At 35.6% G+C, this 22,665-nt stretch overlaps 1 protein-coding gene and 3 pseudogenes across 2 annotated transcripts; all 4 read left to right on the top strand.

The window, feature by feature from the left end:
* Positions 1–712: 712 nt before the first annotated feature.
* LOC143558672 (wall-associated receptor kinase-like 3 pseudogene) lies at positions 713–1,453 on the top strand (annotated as a pseudogene).
* Positions 1,454–14,475: 13,022 nt separating this feature from the next.
* Positions 14,476–15,309, top strand: LOC143558671 (wall-associated receptor kinase 1-like). Its single transcript, XM_077047465.1, has one exon. It carries the CDS (start codon positions 14,476–14,478, stop codon positions 15,307–15,309), a length of 834 nt encoding a protein of 277 aa, XP_076903580.1.
* Positions 15,310–16,961: 1,652 nt separating this feature from the next.
* LOC143558670 (wall-associated receptor kinase 5 pseudogene) lies at positions 16,962–18,289 on the top strand (annotated as a pseudogene).
* Positions 18,290–18,909: 620 nt separating this feature from the next.
* On the top strand, positions 18,910–21,359 carry LOC143558669 (wall-associated receptor kinase 2 pseudogene; annotated as a pseudogene). The gene is made up of 3 exons (XR_013139782.1): positions 18,910–19,945; positions 20,034–20,186; positions 20,272–21,359. The product of XR_013139782.1 is annotated as a wall-associated receptor kinase 2 pseudogene (transcript).
* Positions 21,360–22,665: the final 1,306 nt, after the last annotated feature.

The raw sequence follows: 22,665 nt of genomic DNA, 5'->3' as shown, positions 1-22,665 counted from the left end.
CACATAAGTTAGAATATGATTAAAGTTTGGATCTTGGATTCAAAACTTGCTTAGAAAGCCAAAACCGTACCAGACTAATAGTTCTAGTTTCTAACCTTTTACAAAATAACATACCCGATAGTTGTACGTGTTTATCTATGCTTCCTGTAAATCATAAATATGCACACTATTCTTCTTAATTTCTCATAGTAGTATTTTTATAAACTTTTGGACAATTAGGAGTGTTTATATATTTGCAAGTTGTCAATGTGGTCAAGGGTTGTAATTTCCATATGGGTGTCCAGTCAACTCAGTCTATGATTATCTGAATAATACCATTAACATATTTACACAGATTATTAAAAACTTTTTCTGACGTCAGATATCAACGAGTGTGAAGAACATCAGAATGATTGCACATACCGTTGTACTAACACGAATGGAAGCTACAAATGTTCATGACCCTTTGGCAAACATGGTGATGGTAGAAAGAATGGGAAGGGTTGCACTTATTTAGAAGTGTCAATTGTTGCAGGTGAGTATATATATCTCATTTGTCTAACATCATGTTAACACTCCTTAAATAAATTCAATTTCTTGGTTTAATTAAAAGTAACAAATTTAGCAATGTAAGTCTAAGCACTTCCAGTAACAAGCTCTATCAATAAACAGCAACCGCAGCATTTGTCATGCTATCACTAATCGTGTATGGGGGCTAAAACATAGGCAAATCATGAAGAGTAGGGAGAAGTTCTTCATAAAAAATGGTGGTTTGATTCTTCAGAAACTACTTTTTGAATCTAAACAATCTTCCCGTATGGCCAAGATTTTTTCAGCCGGAATACTTGAAAAGGCAACCAATAACTTCCATAAAACAAATATCATCAAACTCTTGGGTTGTTGTTTAGAGACACCGACCCCTCTTCTAGTTTATGAGTTTGTAACCAACAATACTGTCTTCCACCACCTACATGAACGCGAGTTTATTTCTTCGTTGACATTTGAAAGGCGCCTGAACATAGCCATACAGACTGCAGAAGCCCTTGCTCATATACACTCAACCGCACAAATCATTCATAGAGATATTAAATCATCAAACATACTTTTGACTGATGACTTCACTGCTAAAGTGTCTGATTTTGGTATCTCAAGGTTCATTCCAGTTGATCAGAGTCACTTACAGACTTTGGTACATGAGACCCTTGGGTACATAGATCCCGAGTACTTCCGTTTAGGAAATTTGACCAAGAAGAGTGACGTTTATAGTTTTGGCATGGTTCTTATAGAGCTCCTTACGGGGAAAAAGGTATATTCACGCGATGGAACTGAAAGCGAGTTGGGTTTGGCGACATATTTTGTTTCTTCATTAGAAAGAGGTTGCTTGATTGGAGTACTTGATGCTAAAGTGAAAAAGATGGAATTGATGACCATATCAAGAAAATCGCCAAACTTGCAAAAGAATGTGTGGAGATAGAGGGCAAGAAGAGGCCTAACATGAAAGGAGTGAAAGAGGAACTCAAGGAGATAAGCGACTCTTACCAAAAGTGTTGGTGGTGATTCAAACTTAGGAGCGAAGCTACATGTGCATGGAAGAGTTTTCTAGTATTTGAGTTCGAATAAACGAATATCCGATGGTAAAGTTTTTTCCCTACTTATTTGCTCAGCTTTAGGTAGTTTGATAGTTTTTCAATCTATTAATTTGTTCTCTGATTTTGTTCATTGCTGTGTATGTATTCTTCTTGATCAATAAACTGCATCGTTTGATTTTACAATAATTTAGTTGTTCTTATTCTACTCTTAGAGTTTTTAATACTGACATTTTTCTATCAAAGCTTGTGTTGATACTATCTACGAAGCGTAAAACTCATTGTTACTCAAGACATGGCCGATAAGTCATAAGCTCGAACAACCCTTTTGGTATTTATAGGAGAGGGTTATGAATCATAAAGTATTTGTATGAAGGCTATTCTTAAGTCTCAAGAATAGTGGGAGCTCGGTAAGACTGGGATCATTGCTCATGAAAACGATCAAGCAAATCAACGAGAAGCCAAGAAGAAAGGCGCCAAAGCTATGGTCGTGTTCCAACGAGGTGTTCATGATAACCTCTTTTCTCGTAATACTTCTACAAATACCTCCAAGGAAACTGGGATACCTTTCGGTTGTAACATCAAGTTGATTCACAAACTCCAAGCAGCCAAATTGTAAGGATTACGATCGAAGAGATGTTGAAAATATAATAATGAATGAAGGCGAATTGATAGGTGACTGTTTCTCTCAGGTCATGGTAATAGCCGGCCAACTAAGATCTTATGGTGAACTAGTTCACTGATTAGAATATCATGAAGAAGATACTTGGTGTTGGACCTAAGTGCCCAAGACACAACTATATCATTGTTTCCATAATCCCAAAATGTCACATATCAGGCAATTAATTTGATTTCTTGCAACTGATTACATTAGTTCATACTATATGTATTTAATTAAATATACATGTATATGACCCAACTAAATGCAAGAACTAAACTAACTAACCATTTCACAAACTAGTTGGGATAAGTCACTACTACACAAATAGGTATTAGGTATGGATTTTTTGCTACGGAAAAATTGGTCGCAATTTTTGCTACGAAATAGCTACGAATTAGCTAGGGACACATTTTGCTATGATTTAGCTACGTATATTTCGTTGCAAAAAAAAGTCTGTTGCAAAGGTCGTAGCAAACTTGAGAAAATAAGAACAATAAAAAGGACTTCCTAAAATCGGTAGCAAAATCCATAGCAAACTTTTAAAAAAAAAGAATAATACATAAATTTGGTAGCGAAATCCGTAGCAAATCATGAAAATAGATATTTTAAAACTCGTAATAAAAAGTTTAGAAGAATTCATAGCAAAATCCATAGCAAACCGTAAAAAAATAAAAATAGTTAGAAAATTTTTAAATAAAGTTCGTTACAAATCGCTAGCAAAATCAAGAAATAAAATTATAAAACTAATTTAATGAAATCTGTACAAAATCCGTAACTAAATCGACAAATCAAATATCTAAAATAATTAAACAAAATTTGTAGCAAAATAAAAAAATAACATTTATGTAAAAACTATCTTAATAACTCAATAGCAAAATCCATTACAATATCTAAAAGTAAAATATATTAAAAAATAATTAAAATAAGTTACTCAAAGAATAAACAAAATCTCCAAATTGTTATAAAACTTGTTTTCATAACAGGATCACCTGTTGGACACATAACGCTTTACTTGTTCGTTGGTCCGATAGGTTGTATGCATGTATGTGTGTATGTGTGTGTGTATATATATATATGTGTGTATATATATATATATATATGAATGTGTGTGTGTATTTATGAGTGATATTACTCATTACATATAATATGACTCACTACAACCTATTAAAACCCTATATGACATAATAAACTTATCATGGTCCACTAAGATCTATTAAGGCCCAATATGGCCCATCGAATTCTATCAAGGCCCAATATGGCCCATTAAGGCATATATGTGTAACATCTCACATTTTTCGAATTTGAGTTCGTATTCGTTTACTCGACTCGGGAATATATTTCGAACATTTCGTATTAATAAAAAAACTTGTATTTATTAGTATTTAACTTGGTTTAACTAATTTTGTATTTTAATTACTTTTTAACTTGTCAAACAATGCTTATAAACTTTTAAAGTTGCTTAAAATGGCTAAAAATGCATTTTTGGAAACTCATGGACTAAATATGACAAATTGGAAAAGTGTCGGACACACCCTCACGCCACGCGGGGAAGGTGGTTCAACCTGGTTGTGTAGCGCGACCAAGTGTCTGTGCAGTTTTGGTTGTTATTTTGGTTCGTTGTTGCCTATCCCTATTTTCAAATTATCTGTAATGAGTTGCAATAGAGTATAAGTTAACGCGTTGAGAAGATAAATAATTAATCACTTTAAAACAAATTTTGTTATTATTATTTGTTACATTCATCAATTCTTATTCGTAATTGTATTTGTATTCGCTATACCGACCAGCTTTGTCAATTTAGTAAGTTGAGGTACTAGTTAGACATTTAGATAAAGATATATGATGCCGACACGTGTCCTATGACTCATCATTATGATAAGACACATGTCACATGGTGGTAACACGAAAGGACACATGCCAACACATTGTCTCTTATCCTCACAAAATGACACGTGGCTAGTTATTAATCAATATGAATGCCACATGTCAACATCTTTTGACACGACTCATCATCAAGAATGACGCATGTCGCATGATGGTTAATGCCGGTCTGACCGAGGATGACTATAAATAGTGAACATGGGCTCTTCAAATGTGGCATCCAAAACACCAAACCACTTTCACTTTCTCGAAGTTCGTGCCACTGAGTTGAAGTCTCAATACCACTCTAGAGTTCAACGTTCCATACCCCAACACCCTATGTATAGTCGAAGTACTGCTTGTTCCTCCTTAAGCGTTATATCTATTTTAAGTCTGTGAGGTTCGTCCGCTTCTATTCCTTTAACACATCATCGCTTATTATTCCATACCCCTTTTTTACGCTTTCACCTTTTGGGGGTAACATACATATCCTACTCAAATACTTAGTTTTATTTCGCTTCGTATATTCAAACTACAATTCGTTGTCATAGACTTGTGTGTTTATTTGCGTACTTGCTCAATTATTACGTGCTCATGGTTTTCTCATTAAGTATGATCATACACCAAAAGAAACGGAATAAGTATCGCCTTGCAAATTGTTGTTGTTGCAGCATCGCGCGAGTTTCCTACTGGTTTAAGCTTAAACATGTCAAAATACAATAAAGAGGGAAAGATATTCAAATAAGAAGTTCAAACTTAAAATATGTGCTCCTTAGGCCGAGTGTAGTGGGCGAGGAAAAGGGCGATTTTTGGGCGACTTTATGGTGGAACAACGCCCCCTGGGCGAAATTTGGGCGAAATGTGGGGGGGGGGGGGGGCGGGAATAGTTTATCGCCTGTGAAGATGGAGAAATAATAATATAATAATAATAATAATAATAATAATAATAATAATAATAATAATAATGCCGTTGGGTAACGGCTATATATATATATAAAATAATTTAAAAACTTAATATATATATCAAACTTTATCTAACCATTTTAACCCTATCATACACACACACAAACATAAAAATACCAATCATTTTTATTATTTTCATACTTCTTCAAACTCAATGAGTTCCCCGGATTCCACGAACTCTGCCGAGATTTTGGATCAATTAATAAACGAGAGTCGAAGAATTCATCAGATTCACCGACAAGTGGCGGAAGAGCATTTAGAGGTCACGAACGCGGTTCAGACCGTCGCCAATAACATGGTGTCCGGCTCTGCTCCATCTACGGCACCACGTAGACGGTCATATATCCTTCGGGATCGTACGCAAGCGAACGCTTGTTTGATGAAGGACTACTTCGACGACACACCTACATTTAACGACGCTATGTTTCGACGTCGTTTTCGAATGTCCAAGCGTTTATGTTTGCGCATCGTTGGAGATATGGAGTGGGAGTATGAGTATTTTCAACAGAAACCCGACGTAAGAGGATATTTAGGATTCTCCGCCATCCAAAAGTGTACTTCGGCTATATGCATCCTCGCATACGGCAACACGACCGATATTAATGACGAGTATTTAAAGATGGCTGAGAAAACAATGAGAGATGCGTTGGAGAATTTTTGCATCGGTAATATTTAAATTGTTTGTATTAACTATTGTTTTTAATATAAATATTGTTTAATAATTTATTTGTATAGGGATAATACAATTATACTCTCGTCGTTATCTGAGGATTCCTACTTCAAACGACCTGACTCGCATATATGATGTACATGAAAGAAAACATTCTTTTCCAGGCATGATCGGGAGTATAGATTGCATGCATTGGGAGTGGGCCAACTGTCCAACCGCATGGGGAGGTCAATACACTCGTGGTGACCATGGAGTGCCAACGGTTAGTCTTCAAGCCATTTGTTCACACGACCTCTGGATTTGGTCAGCCTACTTCAGCTCAGTCTGGTCCAACAATGACATAAAAGTTCTCAACGCGTCACCCGTGTTAGAGTATTACATCAGCCGTAGCATACCGGTCTTACCGTTTTATGCCAACGATACCTTCTATCGTCACGGATACTATTTGGGAGATGAGATATATCCAGAGTACTCGATCATCGTCAAGACGTTTCAAGACCCAATCAAAGAAAAAAGAGATTATTTTAAGAAGAAGCAAGAGTCCACGAGAAAGGATATCGAGAGGTGTTTCGGGGTTCTAATAAAAGTTGCCATTATGTGTAAAACCCTTGTCGTGTATGGACGTTGGCAAAAATGAGAGATGCCATGTATACGTGTGTCATATTGCATAATATGATTTTAGAAGACGAGGAAAAAGCAATATGTCAACACTATATACCAGGAAGCGTTCCAGAACAGTTCCCTGAACCAACCCAAGACCAACGAACGTATAACATTCACCAGCTCACATCAAGTGTATACATAACCAACTGAAAGCGGATTTGGTTCAACACGTGTGGGATAATCGTCCCGTTGAGGAGGACGAAGACGAGTACGAGGACGAAGACGAAGACGAGTACGAGGACAATGACGACGACGGGGACGAAGACGAAGATGAAGACGAATAGATTAGTTTTTTTATGTATATTTTTATTTTGGTGTGCTTTTTTTATAATTTATTTTTATTATTCGTGTATTTTTTTAGTTTATGTATTTTTTTGTATTTATTTTTTAATTTTAATACATTTTATTTAATTATTTAAATAAATTGGTTTTTATTTAATTAGTTTAGTTATAAAAAGAAAATAATAGAAAAACACAATGTGGGCCAACTTGTAGCCCCTACACCATTACACCCCAAAAACAAATTTTCACTCCATGCTGACTGGGCACCACGTGTCACAATTCGCCCCCAATTCTAGCCCCTCCACTATACATATAGCCTTATTCTCCCAAAGTAAAAACCCGCCCAAATTCCCCGCTCATAATCTTGAAACCCTAATCAACCCCAAAACCCGCCGTTTCTCTTCTCTTCGCAATCTCTCCTCAATCGTCCCCAACCATCGTCGTTTTGAAGCCCTGACGAAACTCTAACGCGTAATTTTCTCTGTTTACAGCCCTAATCGGTCTCCCACCCCAGTCGTTTACAGCTCCAATCGGACTCCTCAGTCGAAGTTTACTGCTACAAGTACAAAGTCTAGTTAGTTGATGATTTTCTTTGGTTAATTTATTGATCAAGAAGTGGTAGTTTGTTAGAAAAAAAAACAAGTTGTAGTCTTTAAAAGGAAGTGGTAATTTGTCTGACTTTCATTTTGTTTGTGCAGCGTTTGAAAAGCATGATGTAGCAGTTTTTCCTACTCATACCTTCAGTTTTGATTTGTAAGTTTGTTTTTGTTTTTTTGTTTCTTTTTGGTTTGTTGGCTATATTGTGGTTTTTGGTTTTACTAAACTTTGTGACTCTTAGGTCTGCACAGTAGTGATTAGGCTTAACTAAGAGTAAAGATTTTGAAATAAATTTGTGGTTCCTTCTTACCCTTATTCCTAAATCCTAATAGGCAAACAATTGTGAGGTTATTATTATTGGTCTATCATGTATGCTACTTTCCAGATCCATTTTTAATCTTTAATTTTTAGATCACATCTGATTTTGAACTACAATTTTTATATGTGGTTAATAATAGTGTTAAAATGAAAGAGCTGGGTATAAGCTGTGACTTTGTGTTTGAATTAATAATTATCCTTTTTTTTATCTCACATACTTATCTGATGGCTGTTTAGTTTAATTTTTAATAAAATGTATAACAAAAAATACTCTTTTTCAATGCAGGAAGTTGAAAAAAAAGTTAAATTCAGTTGTTATTCCATCGGATTGGTATTTCACATGGCAAATGAGGGATGACCTGGCCTTTGGACTGGGTTCGAATCCCGATGCCTCCTGGATTTTACCGTTTGTTTCCAGACTCGTTCTGGTTAACTCGAATGTCGTGCCTTCGGGCGGGTTGGGGCTGTCGGGTTTTACCAGGAACGCCCAAGCCAAACTCGGATGCCAGCGTGATCCGGCTAAGACAACATAGTCTGGCCTGAGTGGGGTGGTGGGGCTCCTCTCGTAGGAGTTGTGATTACCCTTAACTGAGAAAGTTATTGTTCGAAAAAAAAAACTAGCTTTTATTTAAACTCTGTAACATTTGGTTCTTTCATGTAATATCAAATTATTTGCAATATGAATTATGCCTAATTATCACACTTTAGATTCATTTGCTTGGTTTGTTTAAATCTAACCTCACCTAGTAGGTTCTGCAGCCAACGAGTTCACAAGTGGTTTGAATCTAGTTTCAAAGCATGTTCATTCAGCTATGGCTCATCAGGTTTTTTTAAATCAATTTAGTCATTTAAGCCCGAAAATCAATAAACGAACCACACCCTTATTTAATCAATGAATCATTTATAAAGGAAATTTAACTTAAATGCTAGCCACAAAAACTGGAACCATAACTTTTGAGAGATATAAGTTACAAACACTACCATATGTGCCATAATGATATATTGTATATAGATTGTTTATTCATAAGATAAAACACATGAAAAGTTCATTCATAGACACAAATTTCATGAATGTAAGTATTATTCAACTAGTAAGTGTAAGTATTAGTTAGTATTAATGGGACGAGTTCCTTTATTAATCTCTTTAAGCTTGTTTATAATTGAATTTTATCACTAGATTTGTTCTTGTTATCTTACAAAGTACTTACTTTGTAGGATATGACATTGAAATAGTGTGCTGTTTGGTGCATTTTGGTTACAATTACAGGCAAAGAAAGGATCAAGACCTCTGAATAAATTGTTGGTTAATAGCGAGTTTGAAGATGTTGGTTTGGGAGAAGCCAATGATGTGAAAGACATTATTCAAGAGAAATACGTGTATTGAGTCGGAATGAGGCTAGCAACAACGCCAACCCGTATTTCGTGTTGACGGGTGCATCATCAAAGCCGAGCACTGGCAGTTCTTTTCTATCGGGGAGAATTGTGTTAAGGTTTGTATTCTAATTTTAGAAAAAAAACATAGAGTATGGTTTTCTTTTGGCCCCATTGTTTGAATACGACGACGACGACGACGAATTTGGATAAATCTCAATTAGTGGTTTTAATGGTTTGGTTTTTTATTTTTACTCTAGGTGATATGTCATGGTAAAACTTCAAACCGTGAACGGTTTAGTTTGCAATTTACACCAAAAACCAGCCATATAAAACCGATTAGACTGGAGCGTAGAATACAACACTATATATAATTTATATTAGGCTTAATACAAAACAAAATTGCTAACTTACAAACTGGTTATACACATTTGCAAACTAGTAATTTTTTTGTACAAGTGGCTTTTTTTATATATATTTTTTGTATACAACATTGAACATTATTGTGTTATTAAGAATGATGTGTGAATTTAATGTAATTACAGGTGTAACTGAGTTGGAACCGGAAAAAAATAGCTGAGTTGGAACGAGAAAAAGTACAAAAACATGCTATTTGGAAAAATTGAAGAACATGCGAGATTTTATGCTGGAATGAACGGAAAATTTTAGTTGTCAACCAACTCCAAATTTTCCAAGTAAAATATATGGGTTTATATTGGTCAACTAAATTTCAGTTTTTATTGTATTACTTCACAGATGATTTAGTTTTTTTTGTATTACATTCGGATCAATATTTTATTCTATTTATTTGGCTTGGATATATATCTTGGTTATGTTAATTTATAAACCTGAATATAATGTTTAGAAAGAAAAGGTGGAGAAAAATATTAAAAGAGAAAATTTGGAAAAATTCAATACAAAATTTATAGCTAAATTTGTAGCTGAAAATCAATAAAATTCGTAGCGAAATCATGTGACTTTCCATAGCTACTTTCGTAGCAAAAATCACACATCTGCATCTAAAATTCATAGCAAAATTGGTAACAAAAATCATAGCAAATTTCCTAATAAAACCGTGGAAAAATTCCATAGCTACAAGTCCGTAGCTAAAAATAAAGTAGCAAAACACCATAGCTAACATTTCGTAGTTAAAAGTCCGTAGCAAACATTTTGGTAGCAAAATTTGTAGCTAATGTAGCTAAAATAGCGAGGTCTCTTTTTGTAGCTAACATCGTTTCAAAACTATAATTTCGTAGCAACATTCCGTAGCAAATAAGTTAGCTACGAGACTTATACTTACGGACATAATCCGTAGCCAACCCGTAGCAAACAGGGTGTTAGCTACCAATTTGCTACGAATTTGACCGTAGCAAATAATTAATTTTGTAGTAGTGAGTCAGAACTACTGGCACGATTGCCTAAGCACTTTTCCTTAGCTAGTAAGAACTTGTTTTGATTCCTGCTCTTCAGGCATACTCTGTACGAATTTTTGAACAAAGAAATCGATCCAAAAGTGTCTCAATCAAAACCGATCATTCTCTTATCAAAACTGAAGTCATTAGATTAAATCATAAACAATTTGGCAAGGATTTCAAAAGAAACAAAAGATCATTTGAAATAGACCAGAAGATTACATACCTATAATCAAGCGTAACCCATCATTTGTTCATGTACAAAGAGTTCAGCGAAAAGGGTAATTCCATAATTGTGTTTCAGTCTAGGGAAGATTTTCTAAAAGGACATAAGTTATTATATGGTTTATTTTGAAATACAAAAGTTTAAAACTGTTACATAACTAAAGTTATACTCCCTCCGTCCCAATAGAAGTGTCATGATTTGAAAAACACAAAGTTTAAGGTGGATTGAATAATTACTTTTTTTTTCTTACTAAATGACAATAATGCCCTTGAAAAGTGGGTCCATCAATATTGTTTATTAATGTTAGTTGTATGTGTTTAAGGGTAAATTTGGAAATCGGCTAATAAATTTTAAAAGTGGACATTTGTAATAGGACAAAAAAAAATATTGACACTTTCAATGGGACGGGGGGAGTATTTTACAAGCTAGGTTTGAAAATGTTTTAGGAAAATTATTATTAAAAAAAACAAAGGAAAAGAAATCAGGTTAAGAGGAACAATTGGTTTGATTTGCTGGATGACCATCATTTTGATTTGTCTCGCAATCGAAAACCCTATTCAGTGTACTCTCAAATAACAACTGGTTTTGATTCGTCACAGGCGACCGAAAAAACCGTGTATTGTTGTCACTAAAATTGTTGGTTTTATTTCATTCTACGACCAAAAAACCTGTATATTATTCTTGGAAGTAAAGTCTTGATTTGCTACATGACCGAAAAACCAGAAGGTTGAATAATTTGATTTGAAAAAGTTACACTTGATATCGAGTTAGCCACAGTCAAAGGAAGAAATTAACTTGATCAGAAGTTGTTAAACTGATATTAAAATAACTGAAGAATTGATCCAAAGCCGTCAAACTGATGCCAGAATTAATAAGGCTGACAACGATTTGATTCGATGCTTGTAAAGTTAAAAGCAATAACTAAGAAGACAAAAACAATAACTAAGAAAGAAGAAATAAAAGAAGGAACCTCAGTGACTCTTGAATGCCTCATTCTGAACTCAACCGACTATACTATTTGGGCTGTAAAAATCAAGGCATATTTAGCGTTCATGGAATTTATTAAGTACTTGAACTAAAAGGAGAATGTGATACAAAGAAAAACACCATGGCTATTGCTTATCTTTATCAAGCCATGCCTAAAGAACCAGTCCTTCAAATTGCTCATCATATGCAAGTCAAAGATATTTGGGGGAAAGATTTGTAGGCGCTTACAGAGTCAAAGAAGCAAGACTACAAACACTTGAATAAGAATTTGAGGCCTTAAAGATGAAAGACCCTTACACTCTTGATATAATTTTACAAGAAAGACTAAGACACTTCAAACATGAATGTCCAGAATTGAAAGAGGAGGCCAATCTAACTCAATATGAGAATATTGAACCAACCTTTTATAAGCAGAACAAGAAGAAAGATCATTCAAATGCGAGACCGTTTAGGAGTATCGAAGCTAGGTGCATGAATGCTAGATTGGAAGAGGATATTGTTGGATCAAATCGAACAATCACCACTGGCCCAAAGGACCATCGCTACCACCCACATCATCACCGGCCCTGCACCACTACAAAGTTAACCATGTTACTTAGATTAGGGTACTTAAGTTAGCTACATTTGACACCGTTAGTAGTTACCGGTAGTTATTTAACTGCCAAACTCAAAGGGTATAATTAAATACCCCCATGTAATAGTCATTTGTAATGTGATCAATACTGAAATCTATAAGTTCTATCGATTCCCAACAAGAAAGAGCGTTTATGAACATTTGAACATTTGTTTTCATTTGGAAGAGGGGCTGTTATTTGGAGTTCAAGAAGCAACACATTGTTGCCTCAACTGGTGCAACATGTTAAGCAGTTTGGGTGAGTTGAGTCTCAGACCATTTGGGTGGAGACAAGCGGAAGCAACTACTATGACAGCAAATCAACATTTGTCTTTTCAAAAAAATGTAGTACGTCCTGCATAGTCAACCAAAGCATATTGAACTAAAGTATCACTTCATCCACGACATGGTCACTCGAGAACTAATTAAGTTGGAGTTCTGCAACACTAATGATGATCAAACGCCAGATATTTTAACCAAAGCACTTTCAAGAGAGAAATTTATGTGAAGAAGTTTGAGTCACTAGAGGGTGTTTGTGGTAACTCATACTAAAAACCGTTGCTGCATGTATGCAAGACTTTTTCTGAGTTTGAATTCTAATAAAATGATAATCACTTATAAGTTTTTGTACTGATTATATGCTAAGTTTTAGGAAATTTTTAATCTATATATATGTTACTATGTATAGGTCAAGTTTCTCTGCTTTTGTTCATTGTTATATGTATATTTTTAATCAATATCTTATCTATTTTGACCAATATGCATTGAGAAAATTGTTATGAACTGATTTTAAATGTTGAGCTAATTTGTTCAATCTTTTTTGGTTGGAATCTTGTTGTTTCCTGACTTCTTTCTATAACAGTACTTTCGTCTTTCGAGCATCTTGCTTGCTAGTCTTTCTATATAGCACCCCGCTTCTAAAAGATATAAAAAAAGTTAGTTTTCTTATTATCCCTCGTAGTGTTTCTAGGCAATTCAAGAACTTGTGACGAATCAGTTCCAACGTATGAGAAAGATTCAAACCCGCGTCTCAAAGGTGGCAAAGATGAAACCTGACCGTTGAATCAGAAGCCTTGACATGATCCAAGATGCGAAAAAATATGCTATTATTATAATATTTCCCGGTTGCGGTAATGTTCATACCGACCATAGTGATTAATAAAATATATAATTCCTATATCCATGTCGAATTGGCATGGATATAAAAAATCGAATATGATTCGAACACCAAATTCACAATTCAATTAGGATTCTAACGCGATCCGAACCATTTAAATTAAAAACTAAAAATCAATTTAATTTTTAATTGTGTTCGGTTCGGTTCGAAATTCAAATTTTGATTTTTCAACTCTTACTTTGAATAATAAACACCCCATTATCTATAATTCTATATACATGTATATTTTTGTATGTATATATCTAAGGTAATCTTTAAGTAGAGGGCATTACTTAAAGTTAGGTTGAAAAGACAAAGAACACAAACCAAAAGGTATCATACCTAAGACACAAAACTAACCTTGATCGACAACAGGCTAGAAGACAAAACCAACCCAATAAACAAGCAATCGTACGTTTGTGACATATTATATTAGTGTGCTCACATACTTAAGTTTTTTACTCTATACATAGAGGTTGGTAATGGTTTCGAGCATTCAAGTGAGGCAAGTGAGGCAAATTAGGCCTCTAAAATTTAAGACATTCATAATTAGGGCTACTATTCTTCATTTCCATGGCTTCGAGCCTTCAAATTTTAAGGCATCCAAAAAAAGTCTCAATTTCATTGTTCGTTTATGCCTCAAAAAACGTTGAGCTGACCCCGAGGTTGGTTAATGGTACCATTTCTGAAAACATCAAATAAAAAGATTGTTTTTTGTCTTTTAGTGTGAAAGCTAGAGATGTTTAACAAGACAAAAGATGGGAGTTTAGATGTTAGGTCTAACCTGTAACGTTTTTTAAGAAACAATTAAAATACTATCAATATATAATGACAAAAGTAATAGAATATAAGACTGATTCAAAGTAGAATATATATACCATGCAACTGCCAAGTCTTAATAAGGACAATTTATAATAATTACAGCCAAATTGCCATGACTATGGTTTATATGCTTTTATTAAATAAAATAAAGCATGCGGATTTTTTTTTCAATTTTTTTTGGATTGGCACCAAATCCTTACAAGATTCCATTACTGATTAGCCGGCCAACTTTTTCTTTGTTTCTCGTATAGTTATATAGATAAAAGCTGCCTATAGATATGATATTTCACAAGTCACAAACTTTTTAAAATGTTGTTCTTGACCCTTGTTTTGCTGCTGAATTCAGTCAAATGCCAATCCAAAATTGGCCCTGAATGTTCCAACACATGCGGCAACATTACCATTCATTACCCTTTCGGAATAGAAGATAATTGTTACCTCGACACTTCGTACAAGGTAAGTTGTAACAAGACCACTGGTAGAGTGTCTTTATGGGGTATGAATGTAGATGTCGTAGACATATCACTTGATGGTCATCTACGGGCTATATCAAAAGTGGGTCATGTCTGTTACAACGAGACAAGTGCGTATATAAACAAAGAACCAACAACAAAGTTATCACGGTTCAACCTCTCTGTTGGTCAGAACGAGTTGACGACTTTTGGTTGTGACATTCTATCAAAAGTCAAGGTGAATCAGTCTGTTATAGCGAGCTGCACCACTGTGCCTGGAGAATGCAAGCATATGGTGTCATGTTCAGGCAAAATGAATTGTTGTCAAGATAGGATAGAAAACGGACTACCTACAAAATTCAAATTCAGATTACTGAGTAGTAGAAATAATACTGGGAAGAATGGTCTTGCCGGCTGCGCTTATTCATTCATTGTTGAAATTGGTCGGTATGATTTCTCATCGTTTGATGTATACAAGTTGAAAAGAAAAGAGCTTGGGTCACCTGAGATGCTGCTAGATTGGACAGTGGGTAATACGAGCTGTCAAGAAGCTCAAAAGAACATAAGCACTTACTTATGTAAAGAAAATAGTGAGTGCTTCGATTCCAATAATGCTAAGGGTTATCGTTGCAGTTGCTCTGCTGGTTACGGGGGAAATCCATACCTTGGCTGTCAAGGTATTAAACTTTGATCGTTAATTCAATATATTCTAATTTAGTATATTATTGTCACGGCTCGCCTAAAATTCTGGTAAAAAGGTTGTTTCCACAACAATTTAGGACAGGCCTAATGCCAAGCAAGGGGCTGGAATTATCATCCCATATAGGCCTAGATGATCATAGTTCAACCATAATAATAAGAACAGAAAATGGCAAGGATGAAACAAGAGAATAAGTGATTAACCCGTTGAAATTATATAAATCGATCACACCAATCGTTACATCATTTGACTCTTTATACAACAATTGCATCAGTTCACAATCGATGCATCTAATCAGAGCCCCACATTTCCTAATATACGGTTTAAACTTACTTGACTGGTCACTTTTAACAAATACTGAAATACATTATTGACTCAAACTAGACTTTCTAATCATTACAATTCCAAACTTTAACCTTCCATGCATATATGCAAACTTGGGTCAATAACCAAAGGCTAACAATCACCCCCTAATTCTTTATCTGAGTCGGATTCCTCTTTTTATGGTTCTTACTTATTTGATTCTCTTTGATCCATTAATCATCTTCAACTTAGCAAGATCAATCATGATTCCTTCTCGGCCTCCAAGAGCATGATTATCGTTCCTATCAACACTCACGTCAGAATCCTCAACTGCATCCTCTGGACAACTTGAAAATGGTTGTGATCCAACATCCATTGAAACCTTCGTTTGAATTAAAAAAAAAGACTTCGAGTCTTAAAATTTCTTTAGCCTTCAATTGTTTCTTGTTTATCTAGTTGAAACAATACAACAATAGGACTCAAATGAGTTCTTAAAATCTGAAACTAATTACCATGACAAAATACTTGTTCCTAGGTAACTGGACTTCCTTCTTTGTTTTGACAAGTTGACTGTTGTAAATGTTTTGCATAATTCCTATTTAGGAGATTTTTTACTACCACGTCATCATTCGGTTGCAGGAGCATGATTCTCATGTGTGGTTTGTGCGCTGTTTGCTTCTTCCGTATTGACCAGGTCAGCAAACTCAATCACGCCATCATATTGTTACCGGCTTTTGAAAGAGAACTTATTATTTTCTGCAATTTCTTTTAAATATGCAAAAGCGCACTATATACACGAGTTTGTGGCAGTCAAAACAAAGAATATTTGTCAATGATTATCGATCCATTTGCGATGCACTTCCTTGTTGTAACATTAATTGGTATTCATCGTGTTCTGACCGACTTTCTAGATGACCGAGAATGAAAGTCTACTGATAGATCTTCCTCGCTTCCTTTGTTTCTTCTTCTAATCTGGTTTATCCCATTTGTGTATTTTGACTTGATCACAGGAGCGTGTGGGTTACAATCGAATGTATATGATCAAATATACAATTATACAAACATAGATTACACAACAAGACCTTAAATACCTAATCAATCGGCGGAGCCTACCAAACAACATGCATTTCCATTTGCTAAGTATAGAAGTATAGAAAACTAGTTGCCTGCATAACTAACTTAACCGAGACATAATTATTAGCTCACTAATGTAACATATTAAAGTATTTATAGAAATTCAGTTTATAATTTAACAAATTTATTTTTACGTACTATTTGTAACTATTTTTAGGCTTGTATCTATTGATCAGATGTTAATGAGTGTGAAGACACCAGTCTACATGGTTGCATCCATCTATGTCACAATAGTGTGGGAAGTTATTCTTGTCATTGCCCAAAGGGTTACAGCGGGGATGGACGGAAGAACGGAAGCGGCTGCAAAAGAAATGGGACAAATGTACAAAAACTCGGACTTTATATTGGTACGCTCATTACTTATAAACGACTCATTCTATCAACTTTTCTCTCTTGTTAAATGTTTTGACAAGCAACTAAAATCAAATCACTCGCAGGCACCAGCATCGGCATCATTCTAACATTCCTCACAACATTTGTATCCTATTGTTTGTTAAAACAAAGACGTATTGCCAAAAAGAAAGAAACATTATTCAAGAGAAACGGAGGAACAATTATTGAGAAGTTGCTATCTGAATGTAAAGGGTCGACACAGATTGTCAAAATTTTTTCGGAGGAAGTCCTCAAGAAGGCAACCAACAACTTCAATCCAAACAACATAATTGGCCAAGGAGGGTTTGGGACGGTGTTCAAAGGAATTTTGACAGATAACACCGTGGTGGCGATCAAGAAGTCCAAGGTGATTGATCCCAACCAAATCAGACAGTTTGTTAACGAAGTGGTACTTTTGTCACAAATCAACCATCCTAATATAGTCAAGCTCATAGGATGTTGTTTGGAAACGGATGTTCCTTTACTAGCTTATGAGTATGTAGTCAACGAGACGCTACATTACCACTTACATGGGAAATCCCATGGGTCTTTGTTGACATGGAGGTTGAGGTTGAATATAGCAGTTGAAGCTGCAGGAGCTCTTGCATGTATGCATTTTACTAACAAAATCATACATAGAGACATCAAATCTTCTAACATATTGTTGAATGATGATTATACGGTTAAGATTTCCGACTTTGGCATCTCCCGCTCAGTTCCTAAAGACAAAACGCAAGTCTCCACAGCCGTGCAAGGGACACTTGGGTACATAGACCCCGAATACTTCACCTCAGGTATCTTAACTGAGAAGAGTGATGTTTATAGCTTTGGGGTTTTATTGGTGGAGTTGCTCACAGGAGAAAAAGTAAACTCTTCAGAGGTGATTAAAAGGAACCAATCCCTTGCGGATCATTTTGTTTCATCAATGTATGATGATCTTTTATTCGAAATTTTAGCTGATCAAGTGAAGCAAGATGGTAGTCCGGGAGAACTTAATCGAGTTGCTCAGCTTATCAAACTGTGTCTAAGGCCCGAAGGCAAGGCAAGGCCTACAATGCAAGAAGTGAAGGAGGAGCTCTTGGCTATACAAACACATGATCTAGGTCCATTTTGGGATACTGCTAATATTCGTTCTGCTGACTCACATGTATCAGAATCCTAAAGTCCCAGGTTGTAGTCCTAAAAACTTTTAAAACAAGAGGAAGATCAGATCCACCAAAAAAGCTTTTGCAATTGTCTGGTAATCACTTGACATGTTCTTATTATAAGATATGGAAAGATTCTGTGTATAAACCTGTAGTTCTCTTGATTTCATATTATGTAATTTGTTGGTTCATACTTATTGTGGTGCCGGATAATAATTAACATAATTAGTGACGCGGATAATAAAATCTGAACCTTAACACTAGCAATAAGCATGCAACATTTTCACTAAAGGGACTTATTAAATTTGGGCTTTGTTCATTAAAAATAAAGAAGCTAAAAATCAGAGCTTGCATTGCATACAAACGTGGGTTACGCTCGGATCACATTTCCTTGTTGAGCTAAAAATCAGACCGAGGTGACATATTATTGACCGAATTTAATACGAGTTCTGATGTCAATATCACTGATAGAACAGTAACGGATTGTTCAACGAGAGATCACTCATCACGGATATATAGTTACCAACGTTGTAATTATAAAACTAAGGACATATGATTGTCATATATACTACATTCAAAACAATCATTAACCAACAAAATAAAAGCCTGGTTTCAAGATTTAATATATATTACATCCAAAGTTATGCCTACTGGACAACAATAACAACAATTTCTAGCTAATTGTATTATCCGATTAAGAAAAGTTAATAGCTAAAGAACAATAAACAAAACAAATGCCACCTTCCAACATTTTGATATAACTGAGGATACTGATCACTAAGTGCTTAAAAATACACCATCAAAAGATAACTAAAGCTGAATTTCAATTGAATGTGCAATGACAATACCGCGTAAACTGCTTCTGAATTTGACGATACTGATCGTGATACGATCAACAACGGTAGCAGCTCAATCCCTGCCTGGCTGCCCAGATAAATGTGGCAATGTTTCGATTCCATATCCTTTCGGGACGAAAACAGGCTGTTACTTGAGCAAATCCTATCTGGTAAACTGTACAAATCTACGGATCTGGAACACCACTTTCAAACTGCTAGACATCTCACTTGATGGTTATATGCGTGGCTCACTACCAGTAGCATATCATTGTTTAGACTCTTTTTTAAGACCAAGCGAGCCCCAAGTACATTTGTCAAGATTCCCAATATCAGGCACGCAGAACCTCTTGACTGCAGTTGGGTGCGACGCGCGAGCCAACATTAAGATCCTTGGTGGCGAAGACTATATAGCCGGATGTCTGTCAATGACTGGCTGCAATATGTTAACCAACGGTTCATGTTTAGGCATGGGTTGTAGCCAGGTTCCGGTCCCTTATACACTGGAAAATTTCCGGATTCATGCACAAAAAAATACAAACAGTAGTGTGGCGATATGGAGTTACAATAACTGCACCTACGGGTTTCTTGTTGAGAAAGATCATTACACGTTTCAAGTTACAGATATTGATAATATGCATAATCGGTCTTTCCCGGTTGTTTTTGATTGGATGGTTGGGAACACAAGCTGTGAAGAAGCTCAAAAGAATCTCACAAGTTATGTTTGTGCAGAGAATAGTGTATGTACCGACGCTTTGAAAGAGATCAAGCAGCTAGGATATCGATGTCAGTGTGCTAAAGGATACCGGGGAAACCCGTATATTCCCAACGGGTGTCAAGGTAACGTTGTCCATCTATGCTTAGTTAATTACGTACGCCCCAGCAACCGATTTACAGATTGTCTATATCTATTTATGATGTTGTCCAGATATCAACGAGTGTGAAGCAAAAGAGCATAATTGCACAAACCACTGTATTAACACGAACGGAAGCTACACTTGCGCATGCCCCATTGGCCGGCATGGTGATGGCAGAAACGATGGGAAGGGTTGTACTTATTCAGAAGGGTTTATCTTTGCCAGTAAGTATATATAACTCAGTTCATAACACTAGCTAGTTGCAAGTAAGTATATATAACTCATCTGACAAATTCTATCAATAAACAGCAACTGCAGCATCTGTTGTGTTAACATTCATCATATACGGAGCGCTCAAACGAAGGCAGATCATGAAGAGTAGAGAAAGGTTCTTCAAGAAAAATGGTGGTTTGATTCTTCAGAAACTACTTTTTGAATCTAAACGATCTTCCCAAGCGGCCAAGATTTTTTCAGCAGCGGTACTTGAAAAGGCAACCATAAACTTCCATAAAACCAATGTCATCGGTCAAGGAGGCTACGGCACAGTTTATAAAGGCACTCTAGCCGATAAAACTATGGTCGCCATCAAGAGGTCCAAGTCAATTGACGAGAACCAGATTGAGCAGTTTATAAATGAGGTGATCATTCTATCAGAAATTAGCCACCCAAATGTTGTCAAACTCTTGGGTTGTTGTTTAGAGACGCAGACTCCTCTTCTAGTATATGAGTTTGTAACCAACAAAACCGTCTTCCAACACCTTCATGAAAGAGAGTATATTTCATCGCTAACATTTGAAAGGCGTCTAAATATAGCCACACAGACGGCCGAAGCCCTTTCTTATATACACTCAACCACAAAAATCATTCATAGAGATATTAAATCGTTAAACATACTTCTGACCGATGATTACACTGCTAAAGTGTCTGATTTTGGCATCTCAAGGTTTATTCCTGTTGATCAGACTCACTTACAGACTTTGGTGCACGGGACCCTTGGGTACATAGATCCTGAGTACTTTCGTTCAGGAATTTTGACCGAGAAGAGTGATGTTTATAGCTTTGGCATGGTTCTTGTGGAGCTTCTTACGGGACGAAAGGTCTATTCTTACGATGGAACTGAAAGTGAGTTGGGTTTGGCAATATATTTCGTTTCTTCACTGGAAAGGGGTTCCTTAATTGGAGTACTTGATGCTAAAGTTAAGGAAGATGGGCTTAGTGACCATATCAAGAAAATCGCGAAGCTTGCAAAAGAATGTGTTGAGATAGAGGGCAAGAAAAGGCCTAACATGAAAGGTGTGAAAGAAGAACTCAAGCAAATAAGCGAGGCGTACCTAAAGGGTTCTATCATCTCTAATAAAGTCGAATATGTTGACCATGATCAGCTTATTGTTTTTTGACTCCTTAGAAGTTGTCTACTCGTTGGGCGGTATGAAATCTTAAATTTCTTTGGTGTTTAGAGTGAATCAATCTAGATTCATTTGGATATTTTCCTTCGTGTCAAACGGTAGTTTTGATTTGTGACTGTCTTGTATATCGATAGAAAGAGGTAATTAGTTACGTGGCTTGTATACAAGTAGGGATAATTAAAGAGATTGGTGCAAATTAACCTATTAATCACCATCCGTATGTATCGCACTAGACCACACTTTCTACAAACAAATTTCACAAACGCCAGATCCATCACGTGACCGCTTCAGTTTCCGGCGATGATCAATATTCCTCTCTCGGTTACCAAAATTAACCGCTCAAACCCTAGGTCTTCCATTGATTGAAGAAACCTTGGCGATTCGAAATCAATCTCCTCTTTGTAGCCTCTCGTCCTCAGTGCAGTTGCAACGTACGCGGTCAATTGTATGCAATGGTCAGTGTCTACTCTTATTATATGTTTCAACTGAATACCTGTTTGTGTAGGCTCGTATTGATTCGAATTTTGTGGCTTGATTTGTTTCACGTCGTCTTTACCTAGTGTCACTGTGTTAATTGCCTTTTAACAATGGAGGATTTTGAAATTGCAGCAGTTGAATGCTCTACTTGAGGTCGTGGATTTGAAATTGCACATGTTATTGTTTCACTGAAACTGTTACTTTACTTGTATTAAGTTTCCATTATGTAGATTTAGGGATGTAATAGAGAAGACAAGGTTTATTTAGGATTAATTGAAGCTTTCTTTTCAAATTGAAGTTCAAATAGATTATGATTTTATAAATTTTATATCAAGATTAAGTAGCATTACAAGTTAAATGTTCTTATTTGATTTTATGGTAATTTGAACGCCCCTTCTAATCTCTATATATTTGTTGACACCTTTAATATAGTAGTGATCACGCTGCTGTAGCCGGCCGCCACAATAGTGTTAAGTTGCGATAAAGGTAATCCTCCACAATTTATGCTTTGATAGATTAGTAGTACAACAATAAGTTATTTATAATTGATTGTTGTTGTACGTAAATTAGATTATTAAAATCAAAGTGATTATTCATTGTCCTGATTTGGTTTCATTTGGAGATGCACCATCAAGTACTTGATAAAATGCTTTAACCAAGTTTTCAAAATGTAAATTACTAGCCTCTTCCAAAAGATGCAGATAAGGAAGAAATTACACTAGGTAAATTAAAATATTTAGCTTAAATAAAAACTTGTCATATTTGCATACCATTATATTTAGGTAGCATTTTGCTTTCTAATTTTGTAACTTATCTATTG

This window comes from Bidens hawaiensis, unplaced genomic scaffold (genome assembly GCF_021521415.1).
Source record: "Bidens hawaiensis isolate Kalapana, Puna unplaced genomic scaffold, B.hawaiensis_p1.1 tig00019582_1, whole genome shotgun sequence".
Lineage (NCBI taxonomy): Eukaryota > Viridiplantae > Streptophyta > Magnoliopsida > Asterales > Asteraceae > Bidens > Bidens hawaiensis.
Note: the sequence above shows the minus strand (reverse complement) of the source record. Positions and strands in the feature narration are given on the sequence as shown.